Here is a 14,060-nt window from a genome sequence, read left to right as displayed (position 1 = left end):
ATCTGAAACCTCATACAGTGCCTTGAGCCCACCAGACCTCCCTAAATGTCTGATGCAGATGCTGAGGATGAGGCAAAAATACAATATTGCTTCCAGGGAAGCTCAGTAACTCCTGTATACGGTGCCAAATAGCCCAGCACACAAAAAGGGGGAAAAGTGTAGAAAGGAGCTATTTTCAGTTTAGCTTAGAGGTAAATTATAATTTTAATAAATAAAATTTTTATTTTATACTTTAGCAATATTTTATTTGGACTATAAATTGGTGTGGGGCGCACAGTAAGAATTTCAGGGCTTAAGGACTTTAAAGCTATGGTTCTCAAAATGTGGCCTGGACCTGAAACATCAGCACTGCTTAGGAACTTGTTAGAAATACAAATTGTTGGCCATGCACCAGACCTGCATTTTTATAAGCCCTCTAAGTGATTCTGATGCATGTTCAAGTGGGAGAACCACTGATCTAAAGGCTTTAAAATGACCTGGATGGGGGCACCTGGGTGGCTCAGTCGTTAAGCGTCTGCCTTTGGCTCAGGTCATGATCCCAGGGTCCTGGGATCGAGCCCCGCATCGGGCTCCCTGCTTGGCGGGAGGCCTGGTTCTCCCTCTCCCACTCCCCCTGCTCGTGTTCCCTCTCTCGCTGTCTCTCTCTGTGTCAAATAAATAAATAAAATCTTAAAAAAAAAAATGACCTGGATGTATAGAGGAAACTAATATACTCAACTTGGAATTCAAAAGGGTCCCTTTGAATTCAGGATCTCTTGAAGCTACACAAATGCTAACTCATTCGTTCTCTCTCCTCCCTATTGATACAGGCAGGGAAAATATCACCACCCCTGTTTTAAATAGAAATAAAACTAAATCTGGGGTTGGGTTGGGGTCAAACCACGGCACACAACGTTTTCAGGGCTGCAAAGTTAAAATTTGTGCGGTCTGAATATCCAGAAAGGACATTTGCACCTGTTGTTTTTCCTCTCTTGTTGAGGGTTCAGAGAAGCTCTTGAAAATATTTGTGGGAGATACTTAACAGCTTAACTGCTCCATAAGCAATCGGACATTTCCAAAGCGCATAGGCTGATGCTGAATGTAAGTAAAGCCTCACTCAATCCACAGAGGATTCATTTCTAAGTTACAAGGCTTATACTCTGACACATTTTAGTTTACATTGTCCCTCGGATCCTGTTAATGTTCTGACATATATTAATGCCACAGTGATTCCGGTATCTGTGAATCTCCCCCCAAAATGTAGTTAGAGCGAAACAGGTACTAGCCCCCGAGCAGTCTCATCCCTATAACACTGCACAAGGAGATTTCTTCATGGCTTCTGTGTAATGCTGGAAGCCCGGAGTTCTGAGAGTAATATTCTCATCTGGGATGAGGGTCCCACTGTGAGTACCTCCCCAGACAGATATTTCGAAAGCACGAGCCCCGCCATCTCAGAGTCCGCTAGCCTGCCCCTTAGCTGCTCTCCTTACCTGAACACATCTTAGGTATGTAGCTTTCACCTTGTCCGTCTTCTAAATTGCTCACCACGCATCCATCTGCTTCCTAGCTTCTCAAATGAGCTAACAGCTCCCACCTGCTCCCATCTCTTCTGTTCCCTTTGTCCTGTAAGTTTATACAGCTTTGTCCCCTTTCTGTCATTTGAGGGGAGCTCCAGGCAGAGATAAATGCATTTTTTTATTCCATGTTTCTATTGCTCATTTTTATAAAAGCATACAGTCTAAAAGGGAATTTAGATATCATCTCTCTGATCCAGTGTTAGTTTCTTTTTTTGCAGTGGAATCTATCTTTTTCAAGACACAGCCCTATGTATAAGTCTAATTTATAAAACAGATAAAAGAGTGAAACTATTTTGGTTGAAGCTGGTAAAGGAGCAGGGTGTGCATCTCATTTCTCTTAAAAATATTTAAAAATATCTGTTAAGGGCCTCCTCTGCACCAGACACTGTGTCAGACTCTGGAGAAGCACAGATGAGCTGTGTAGACATGGGTTTCTGTTCTCTAGCTGCTCAGAGCCTTGTCGGCTCCTGGAGGTCCCCAAGGAACCCAGTCTGAATCTTACTGATCTAATCCAAGGTCTGGAGAAGAAAAATGACTTGGCCAAAGGAAAGCCTTCCTGGTCTTCAAATCCATACTTGGGAGTTAAATGTACCCAGTAAGTGTTACTGATGTGCAGTGGAACAGATTGTAGGGCGATGATCAGGAGAAAAAACCCAGGAGCTATGTTTATGACCGAGGTTTCGTACACAGAGACGTGGAATAAGCAACAAAAAGGATATAAACTGTGCATAAAGCTCCTAATAAAATAGTGGTGAATGTTTGCACACTTGAGCACTTGATCTTTATTCCTGCCATTCCCTGTGAGGAGATTGCTTTTGGTCATGCAGTTAAAAACTTTAAAAACCCGAAGTCAAATTTCAAAGAAAAAAATCTCAGCCTGTATATCCTCTGTCCTTCTACCCATGTCAGGTGTGACAATTTATTGTCTACTGCTAGAAGTTTCCACAGTTGGACTTTTTCAGATTGAAGAAAAAGAAGGAGAAACTAAGAAATAGTAAAAGCACAGCTGTCCCATTTACTGAGACGGACAATGCTAAAGAAATTTCAGCTTTGTTTTTCAGACCAAATCGCTTCCCGGGACTGGCTGACCTTCAGAGTGATGGTCCTTGCAACTTGCCTGACTGCAATCTGTTTCTACAGAAGAGTGAGATAGGAGATTCCTCTCCCGGGGAACCTGGAAAGTCTACTATTATGTGCTGCCAGGCCACCATTTGATCACAATGGACCACTGAATTCCAACCATTTCATCCTTGGAGACTGCCAGTCACTTACAGTAATACACTTTGAGTTGCCTGGCCCCGGCCCAGACTTCCAACTTCTGTTGGCCTCAGTTTCCTCCTGTATAAAATGAAGAAGTTAGACTGAAATATCTGTAAGATTCCTTCCAAGTGGGGTGCCTGGGTGGCTCAGTCGGTTAAGCGTCTGCCTTCAGCTCAGGTCATGATCCCAGGGTCCTGGGATCGAGTTCCGCATTGGGCTCCCTGCTCAGCAGAGAGCCTGCTTCTCCTTCTCCCTCTGCTGCTCCCCCTGCTTATGCTCCCTCTGTCAAATAAATAAATAAAATCTTAAAAAAAAAGAGATTCCTTCCAAGCTTTCTAATCCTCAGATATTCCATTAGAATCAGCAGGTAGCACTACATTTTGAAATCTGAAGCAACTTACCTAGAGAGGTGCAACCCAGGACATTTTCCAAACACCCGACCAGTGCTTCAATATCACTGTCCTGTCAAAACAAGAGGGATTTACTTCCATGTATGACAGAAGAATATTTATTGACATAAAAAATGTCTTGCCACATTTAGGCAAAACAAAACAAAAAAATCTGGTGGCAAAATTATTTGACAGTAAGATCCCATTAAAAATTTTTTTGCAATTGAAGTATAATTAACATACTGTGTTATATTAGTCTCAGGTGTACTAATAATGATTCAACATTTCCATACATGACTCAGTGCTCATCAAGGTAAGTGTAATCTTAATCCCCATCACCTATTTCATCCACCCCCCCACCTACCTCCCCTCTGACAACCACCCGTGTGTTTTCCGTACTTAAGAGCAGTTTTTTGTCTTTTTTTTCTGTTTGGTCATTTGTTTTGTTTCTTAAATTCCACATATGAGTGAAATCATGTGGTATTTGTCTTTTTATGACTTTATCTTTTTCTCAGTTAGCATAATATCCTCTAGGGCCATCCATGTTGTTGCAAATGGCAAGATTTCCTTCTTTTTCATGTCTGAGTAATATTCTATTTTATATATATATATATATATATATACACACTATATAATAGAATCTATATATATATATATATATATATATATATATATACACCACATCTTCTTTATCCATCTATCCATTGATGGACATTTGGGCTGCTTCCATATCTTGGCTATTGTAAGTAATGCTGCAATAAACATAAGGGTGCATATATCTTTTCAATGTTTTTGTTTTCTTTGGGTAAATACCCAGTAGTGGAATTACTGAATCTTATGGTAATTCTGTTTCCAATTTTTTGAGGAACCTCCATACTGTTTTCACAGTGGTTGTACCAATTTGCATTCCCACCAACAGTGCATGAGGATTCCTTTTTCTCCATATCCTCACCAATATTTGTTATTTCTTGTGTTTTTTATTTTAGCTGTTCTGACAGGTATAAAGTAATATCTCATTGTGGTTTTGATCTGCATTTCTCTGGTGATTAGTGATGTTGAGCATCTTTTCATGTTGGCCATTGTATGTCTCTTTTGGAAAACTGTCTCTCCAATCCTCTGCCCATTTTTTAATTGGATTGTTTGGTTTTTTTGGTATTGAGTTGTATAATTTCTTTATATATTTTGGATATTAACCCCTTCTCAGATATATCTGCAAAGATCTTCTCCTGTTCAGCAGACTGCCTTTTTGTTTTGTCAATGGTTTCTTTCACTGTGCAAAAGCTTTTTATCTTGGTGTAGTATGATCCAATTTTTTAAGAGAAAAATACCTATATCTATATGTATAGCTATATCTCACTCTTTCCATCTCTATCAATCTATAGATCTATTCCTCTATCTCTCTGATGGGAAGAACATACACTGAAAATGTTAATAGTGGTTTTGACTATAAGGTAAGATTATGGATGATCTTTATTTTCTCCTTTGTGTACTTATGTCTTTTCTAAATTTTCTATAATAAACAAACATTACTTATTTAATTTACAAAACAGTAAATGCTACTTAGAATGGGGAAAAGGGTTTTATTCAATCTATAATCTATTCAATATATCAAAAATCAAATGAATATTTTTTTCCTAGGGAGTGTCTCTACCAGTTCTTCTTTGGAAATGTATGGTATTCAAGGGGTCAAAAATCTAAGAATTGCACTTTTTATTTACCTTAACCCTCAATAAGAGTCAGATACCCTCATGAGAGCTGGGGGGATCCCAGAACTATATTTGGCAACAAATATTGTCTTTATTACAAAATAAATACCCATCCTCTATCCAGGAGGCTGGAAATATCCACAGTAGCATCATAATGATCCAAGAAAATGGAACCACTTAATTATTTTCAGGTTTGTGGGTACACTGAGGGAAATCAATAATTTGTGGCCCACCTGCTCCATTTCAAAACAAGCAACACATTTCATACTGAAGTAATTGTGAATTTTAGAAAAATGCACTGTGGTATAATAACACATTACATAAATGTGTTGTTTCATAATATAACATCTGGTAGGGTTTGGGCAGCCACTTTTTATGCATGTGGTGAAACCCAGCATCATTTCATGTTCCGATGTATAGAAAAGGCAATGATGAAGAAGGTATGTCTGGTCAATGCTGGTCAATGAGGTCAAAGCACTAACTAAAGACCCTGGTGTCCAGCCCAGGAATAGGGAGGGAGGGAGATTCAGAAGAGAAAAAAACAGATTCCTTCCTTCTTCTACACCCCCTGTAGTCTCCAAACTTAGCAGGGACAGCCTTGATTCAAAGAGGAACCCAGCAGAGACATCCTCTGTTGGAGGAAAAGCAAAGCACACATTGGCACACACAGCTGACGACACCAGCCTGGCAAGCCCCGCTTGCTCCTCCACTAAGTGTGCTGGCCTGGTCCAAGTGGCTTGATTTCCTAGGTCTTAATTTCTGCATCTGTGAAAGTAGGGGGTTGAATCGGCTGATGGTTAGGGGGCCTTCCAGCTCTAAAACCCAGCTCATCAGCAAAGAATTAGATGGACAGTGACTGTGTGGATTGTTTTCCAATATGGCTACAACAATCCTTCCCATCCCTTTGTTCCTATGCCATGCCTCACATCAAAAGTTAGACTCTCTTTCCCCATCCCTTAAGCTGGCCCTGTGACTTGCTCTGGGCCTCAGAATGTGGCAGAAGTGACGTTCTGTGGCTTTTATTACTAGGCCTTAAGAGGCCATGTAGCTTCCATTTTTATTATCTTGGAAGCCAACAACCATGTGAAGAAGTCCAGGCTCTTCTACTGGAGAGACACCATGGTGAGACGCTCTGCAGCATGAGAGGCCATGTGGAGGGAAACAGAGGCCCCCAACCAACAGCCAGCATCAATTGTCAGACATATGCGTGAGGCCATCTTGGACCCCCCAAGCCAAGCTCCCAGCTAAATGCAGCCACATAAGTGACTTTAAACAACATCACATGGAACAGAAGAACTGTCTAGTGGGTCCAAGCAACCTACCTAGAGAATCATGAGAGACAATAAATCACTGTTTTAAGCCATTAAGTTTTGGAGCGTTTCATTACTCAGTAAAAGATAACTGAGACCCTAAATAAACTGAGATCATTGACCAAGTGTTTCATGTATTTATGTCTCCAGCACCTAGCATGGCCCTGGGAGCATGGCAAATGCTAAATGCTCACCTGTGCAGGTCTCTTCCAGCCTCAGTGATTTGCAAGGAAGTGAAACAGAAGAATGGCATTGACTCTTTAAATCATAGTCTAACCCTAGTTGGACAGCAGGGTTCTCCCCACTCAATATATCCTTATTGGGAAAGTAGAAGAAAAAGCATACTACTTCTTAATTCTGTGGCCTCAGTCAAGTTGGTTAACCTCTCCAAATGTCATTTTCCTTCATTGTAAAATGAGAATAATGTCCTCTATCTCACACTGGGCTCTTATGAAAAACAAATGAAATAATAAAAAGCCTTTAGTAGAGGGTATGGCTTGTTGGAAATACCCAGTGGGTGGAAGAAGAGAGTTGGATAGAACAGGATGGGATGGAAAAAGAACAGAGACATAAAAGATTAAAAAGTCCCAATTACTGTGCCTGCCACAGAACATGGAGATTCCCAATAACTATTTGAGTTGAGTCAAAGAAACAGAAATGGCAAGAAACAGAGTCAGGCTGTAGGAGGCATCTGGATGGCTGGGACATATCAGTTATATCTTCCTAACACAGAGGACAGGGAACCCTTGTGGGGAGGACAGAAATAATTCTAATACAATTGAATGAATGAATACTAACTTTTACTGAAGTCTTAATATGTGCCATTGTTCCACCAGCTTACATGTATTAATTCATTTAAACTCAACTAAGTGGTGCTATTTTTCTCCCCATTTAACCGTTGAGAAAACTGAGGCACAGATAGGCTCCATTATGTGACTAGGTTGATGCAACTAGTAAGAGGTGGAACAGGTGGTGTTCTCCAGAGCTTGAATTCTTCTTAGTCACTACAGTATACAAACATAGTAGAAGGCAGGGCTCCAAACCCAAACAGAGCTTCACAATATTACTGGAGGGACCAGGGTGCAAACTCATGAAAAAAACTCAAAAATAATTATTTGCTGAGATATATATATATATATATGCAATATAATGCAGCCTGGGGACAAAATGCAGCTACAGAGGGGCTGGGTGCAGAGGGGTGGGTTCTTCATCAATGGCTTCCAACTCCAGGTTCTAAGAGAACTTGAAGCAAAACATCAGTTCTCTGTCTAAATACGGCCTCAACAAGAAGGTTGTGCATTCCCTTGGTGGAGTAAGCAAACACAGTCATGGGCCATGAGCTCTGCCAATTTCCCTTCTCGCCCTGAAGACTGGGGCCCCAGAGATCATGGACAATGACTGAGCTCAACTTACATTCCCAACAAACGACAAGTCACTTTCTGTCTCTAAGATGCAGATTAATTAGGGCATTAAGACCCAAACTCCAACTGTACCCACTGAACACTTTTTAAAATTTTGAAATAACATTAGACTTACAGGAAAGTTGCAGAAGCCATACAAAATTCCCATATACCCTTCACCTTGATGTCAGTGTGCCATGTTTACATGCTCATTCCCCTATCTATTTATACACACCAAGGTTTCTCTACCTTGATGCCATTGACGTTTTGGGCCAGATAATTCTGAGTATATTACAGGACACTTAGCAGCATTCTTGGCTTCAACCCATTAGACGCCAATAAAACACTCCCAGCATCCCTCCGTGGATTTCCACATCCAACCCTGGGATGTGGAAATCAAACATGTCATCAGGCACTGCCAAATGTCTCCCGAGGGGCAAAATCTCCCCTGATTATCTACATACAGCTCTATCTCCCCATATGTATTTTTTTCTACTGGTTAAATCTGGAACAACTTGGTGATCAAAATAAATGACATTAATAGATTAATAAGCCACAGAATTAGATAAGATGCCAACTGTACTTTTTTAACATTTAAATGAAACTTTCTGTATTTTGAAAAAGAGACAACTCATTACAAAGATCAGGTTCTCCTTTTTTTTTTACATCAAATAATTTAGGAAAGGAGTTAAAGAGCTTGTTTTACTGTGTTGCAACTTAATTTAGCAATAAACTCATTCCTTGTGTTGCAGAAATTACCATTTAGTTGAACATAAAAGACCCCAGTAGAAATATATCCACCCGCAGGAGAAAGGAGGAAAAATGGAAATGAATACCATGCCTTTTTAAAGATGTTTCCCGCTATTCTGCGCCGCGTTTGCACTTTGGCAAGAAGTTCAGTCATGGAAAACACCTTGCAGGAGCATATTATGCCTGGTACAATGTGGGGATTATGCTGTTGACTGGAACCTCTGCATTTCCTCACTGTTTCACAATTTAAGTTGATCTCTGCCAGAGCTAAGTGGCCTAAGAGAGCAACCACATCCAGATAGAAGCCAAATTACAGTGCCACCAGCCTGCACTCATTTCAGCCAAGTGCCAGAAAGCCAAATTTCAAATGCTGTGAAGATGACATTATGGTTCTTTTGCTGATGAATTTAGACACTCTTCCAGCCTCCTTCCCCCAGAACCACCAACTCTTCTCTAACAGGAACAGGCCTTTGAGGAAGGAGGAATATCAGGTAAGACTCAGTTCTGAAAAACTGTCCCACAGATTCAAGTTCAGTCAAACACCCAGATTTTTTCCAGAAACAGATGCAGCAATTTGGCCAGTGAATTCGAAATTGCTCCTCAGGGGAAAAGGTAGCTGTTCTGAAGAGGTCAGTGGGATCTGTAATATACGTGAGACCTAGCAGCACCTGCTCAACGGCCACAGAGAAAGCTATGACATCTGGGGCAACCTTGCCTTTGAAACAATGTTTACATAGAGATATTAAAAATAATACGTCCTCTAATAATTCATATTTATGTTTTATTCTGGAAAAGAATAGAAAATTATCAAAAGAAAATAAATACCACCAAAGAAACCCATCATTACTGACGCAACACTCACAAAAATATACACCCATATCTAGTCAGTCTTTTCTACATAGATCTTTCAGATATTTGAAATTATACTGTAGATGTATGGTATACATGGAATACACAGACACCCATGCATTTTTGTTTGGACTTTCATCCCATGCTATTAAGAATTCTTCAGAAACATAATTTGAATAGCAGCATAATCTTGTGCTGTATAGCCATACTGCATTTCTTTATCTGTGCCCCCATCACTGGACATCTGGTTGCTTCCACTTTTTTTGTTGTAAGTACTATTGCAGTGACTATCTTTGTACATAAATCTTGGCCCCATGTGTAATATTATTTCTTTAGGTTAGTGGAATTATTGAGCCAAAGATTGTGAACATTTAGAAACTGTCCTCTTTTCTCTGTTCTCACCCTTTACTTCATGTTCCCACCCATCCCAAGGAGTGCATTTTCTCCACAAGGAGCTCCTTCCTACTTTGTTTCATCCTCCTCTCACAAAAATTTGCTTTCTCTCAAGAAAAGATACGGTAGATCCACGAAAGCCCAAGACGCTTGACCAGGCTCGTGTGTTATCTCAGGATATTTGTGTTTCAATAAGGGATACAACCTCATATCAGAGGAGTGAATTTCTAATAGCAAAAGTTTAGTCAGCAGAAAGCAAGAATGTCAAAGGAGAAAATCAGGTGGTATCTTTACAGAGCTGTAAAAATCACACTGCATAGATTCTCATTTAATTATCAGCAAGTTCTGTCTGACTAAATAATCCAGGCTATCTCCTCATCTTAGAGCTAGTTATGGTGAAAGATTTAGTTCACACACACAGAAAGGTGTCACTCCATTACCCAGTTTATTCTGTTCAGGAAACATTTACTGAATACTAGTTATGCGCCAAATGTATACAAAGATGAGGGAGACAGATGCAGGCTTAGCCCACCTTTTGGGGACAGATAATCCATTTCCATAGATGGGAGATAAGAGAGTGCATGAGCAGAGGCTAGGAGGGATGATCTTCTGTCCCAGGGTATCCCAGACCATCCTCTTTCAGCAGTAAATTCCCCCATTATTTCCCCTGCAATGCACGTTCTCCACCATCAGGTGGCTGGTGGGATCGCAGAAGCCAAACTGGGAAACGAGGACAAAGGCCCTGCTTTTCTATTAAAAGAGAAAGAGCCACACATTAAAAGTAAACAAATGAAAATCCAACAGCTACCGTAGCTCGAGCCACCATCATCTCTCGCCTGGACCACCCGACAACTTCCTTATTTCTCTGCTCTGCTGTGGCATCACATTAATCCATTTCCCTCACAAGAGCCACTGCTTTGTTGCTGTGCATGGAATACAGTCCTGTATGCAGAAGGAAATCCTGTCATGGCTTGCCACGCCCTGTGTGATCCAGCTCCTCTTGATCTTTCCAACCTCACGTCTTCCCGCCTTCTCTCCTGTTCACTATGCTCCAGCCACACTGCTGGCTTTTCTTCAAACGCATCAGGATCTTTTGCACCTTGGGGCCTTTCTCATTGGCTGAGAATGCTCTGGCCTCATATATTTAAGTGACTATCTTCCTCATCCTTCAGATCTCGACGTTCTGTCACCACCGGCTCAGAAGTTCACTGAGCACCTATCTAAATTACATTTCCACCACTGCTTTAGTGAGCCCTATTGCGGTGCTCTGTTTCTTTTGATTCACTTATCCAAAGACAAAATTAATGTTTTGTTCGTTATTGTGAGCTCCGTGAGTGCAGGACCATGCCCACTGAGTAATTATTAGCTCAGAGCTGGGCACACAGGAAGCAATCAATAAACCTTTTTTGAATATGTTGATGAAAGAAAAGCCACACCAAGACAACAAACAGAATACTCCTGTTTCTACCTCACCATGCAGGTTTTACTTAAATTCAGAGTTCTCAATCCTGTGCAAACTTTGAATGCATTTCCCCCATTCAATTCTTTCAGAGGTTTTTATTTGCAGAGCTTCCTTCTGAGCCACCTGACAGTGCATCTTCTGCTGCTGTCATTTTTTTTTTTTTTTTTTTTGGCTCTCAGATGTTCTATCATAAGGCTATTCTCTGACTCCTTCTGAGCTGACCCCAGAGACAGATAGGACCTTACAGGCTACCCACAAACCAGAACTTCCTTTGGTGAAATCCCTCTCATGAGTCTTCTGGGAAACTTCCTGTTGCTACCTTCCAAATGTCCCAAAATGATGAATGTGCTTTCAGAAGATGAGCCCACTGTGGGCTGAAGCCTTACTCCAAGTTCTCCTTCCCTGTGACCACGGCAGGGTACACACCACTAGGCACTGTGGGATGCACAACTACTGAGGAATAAAAGCCTCCTGTGGAGCACGTAAGTGTCAGGTGTAGAATTTCTCGTTCCAAATTTAGCTTTCTACTCATTAGTCTCTCAGGCTTTCCTTGCTTCGTGGTTGGTCCTTCCTGGGGCTGGTTCACTATCCTTCCCAATTCCACATTCTTGCAGGCCCCACGTTATTTGTCCTACAGAGCCTATGACCCATAAGGAATTGGACCTTTACTCTCTGGGTCACAGATTTATCTACCTTGGCCTCAATGAAACTATACCTCATCAACGCAATTTATAGAAAGCATACCTGCTGCTACTAAACAACATGTTGTTTTACTAAACAACATGTACTGACATTTACCAAGTATGTGCCAAAGAGCTTTTTAAAAGGAATCTATGAAAATATGTCTTGGCAACGTGGTCTATGGTATCTTAGAGATTCATAACCTTCATGAACATATTGAAAGCTCTGAAAGGCCTTCTAGTAAAGATCTAAAACCTTGTTTAACATTGTGTTTCCCAAACCTAATTGCCCGTGAAACCCAGTTCATTCTATAGAAGTCCCAGGAACATTCTTTGGAAATCCTTACATGGATAAATACGTTAACAGAGCTTCCTGTTCTATACACTCTAGGATCCCCAGTGTCTTTACTGAATTAGTACTGGAACTTCTGCAAGCTACCTGTCTTTACTCTTTTGTTCAAGTAAAAATTTTCTACTGTGAGAACCTCTATTCTATTATACATAAATTCCTCTCATTGGAGGAAAGATTGCTTTAGTATCCTCAGCTCTAAAATGCCTAATTAATTTTTCAATTAAAACATGTCCTTAGTTCTTTCTTTGATATTAAAAAATAATGCTACTTTCCCACCACTGCCCTCAAATCACTTTCCTTAAAACATTTAGCAAGCACTAGCATTTTAACTAGCAGAGATTTACATGTAGTTACTTACATCCTGCTACTTCACAGTAGAATCAGGAACCTTTAGATTCTGGAACAACTTCTAAAAAAAGGATGGAGCATGCTTTTGCTTTTTTCTCTGCAGAGGTTAACTGAAAGGATTTTTATACGTTAGCCTCGCAAACATAGGTCACAGATACCCAAAGGGATTTTAGGATGAAACTGGAAAAGTATTTTTGGAATCAATAACTCACATTTGGTGAAAGCAGATCTGTATCATAGCCTGTGTTAATTTGAATATTAAAATTTAGTGTGCTTCGATGAATTTCTCAATCTCCTTTTTTTAAATGCAAGTGTAGTTGACATACAATATTATATTAGTTTCAGGTGTACAACATAGTGATTCAACATTTATATACATTACAAAGTGATCACCACAGTAAACTAGTTACCACTTCACTCTCCTTCTAATTGCTGACCTGTGGAGAAAAGCTTAAAAGGAGCAATGGAAACAGTTGACAGGAAACTCTTGCATGGGGTAATTTCTACCTCACAACTGTGAGAGGGAGGCTTTCCGATCTTGTTTCATATTTCTAAGAAGTGGAGCTCTTGGCCTGTTTCTAGTCACAGATCAGCTTTGGAGGTGAGGTGTAGATATGTAGTCCTCTCACCCAGTGATTCTCAAATTTCACTGTGTGCAGGACTCATCCAGGGATCTGGCTAAGAATGCAGAATCTGATTCAGCAGGTCTGGAATAGGGCTGAGATTCTGCATTTTAACAAGGTCTCAACAGCAGCTGATGTTGCTGGCCCGTGGACCACAATTCCAAGAGCAAACTTTAGCCAATATGAATGATTGGTGATAGTCTACTTATGAGCCTACCATGAGGATTGTACTAGAAAGATTCTCATTTATTCAATTAGTGTAAATGTTACTTTAAGCTGGGAAGAATTTCCATAAGCACCTATTTTGTTAACTCAAGACTTCAACTTCAGCACTAGTAACGTGTTGGGCTGGGTAATTCTTTGGGTGGGGTACTGTCATGTGCATTATAGGATGTTTAGCAGTATCCCTGGACCACTATTAGTATTCTCCCTCATCCAAGTTGTGACAATTAAACATGTCATCAGACATTTTCAAATACCGTCTGGAGGGCAAAACCCCCACTGTGCTGACGTGGAATCACTTGGCATCACGATATTTGTTGCAAGGTATTATAGATATGAGTTTATAGACTTTTTTTAAAAAGATTTTATTTATTTGACAGAGAGAGACACACTGAGAGAGGGAACACAAGCAGGGGGAGTGGGAGAGGGAAAAGCAGGCTTCCCGCGGAGCAGGGAGCCCGATGCGGGGCTTGATCCTAGGACCCTGGGATCATGACCTGAGCCGAAGGCAGACGCCTAATGACTGAGCCACCCAGGTGCCCTGAGTTTATATACTTTTAATTGACTACAATGTGGTTATATTTCACAACTCTGAAGTCATCTTCATGAAAAAATCAAGATGATTTCCACTAAGGACTATTTAAGTATTAAGACTAAGACATCTCTCCTTCCCTGCATGGCTTCCAGAACATGATGCCTTTTCCTTGCTCAGCTTTACATTTAAAATAGTGGGATGTGAGTGGGGGACTTTAACACCCCC

The 14,060-nt window shown here is 40.6% G+C and overlaps 1 protein-coding gene across 1 annotated transcript in view; it reads right to left on the bottom strand.

Annotated features, from left to right (window-relative positions):
* NEK11 (NIMA related kinase 11) overlaps positions 1 to 14,060 on the bottom strand; it is a 188,005-nt gene that overhangs the window by 18,957 nt on the left and 154,988 nt on the right. The window contains exon 14 of the mRNA XM_081802014.1: positions 3,218 to 3,278. Coding sequence (XP_081658140.1) covers positions 3,218 to 3,278 — 61 coding nt within the window. The remainder of the gene's footprint in view (positions 1 to 3,217; positions 3,279 to 14,060) is intronic.

This window comes from Leptonychotes weddellii, chromosome 1, assembly GCF_054177405.1.
Source record: "Leptonychotes weddellii isolate Sample4059 chromosome 1, ASM5417740v2, whole genome shotgun sequence".
Taxonomy (NCBI): domain Eukaryota; kingdom Metazoa; phylum Chordata; class Mammalia; order Carnivora; family Phocidae; genus Leptonychotes; species Leptonychotes weddellii.
This window is presented reverse-complemented; position numbering and strand designations above follow the sequence as displayed.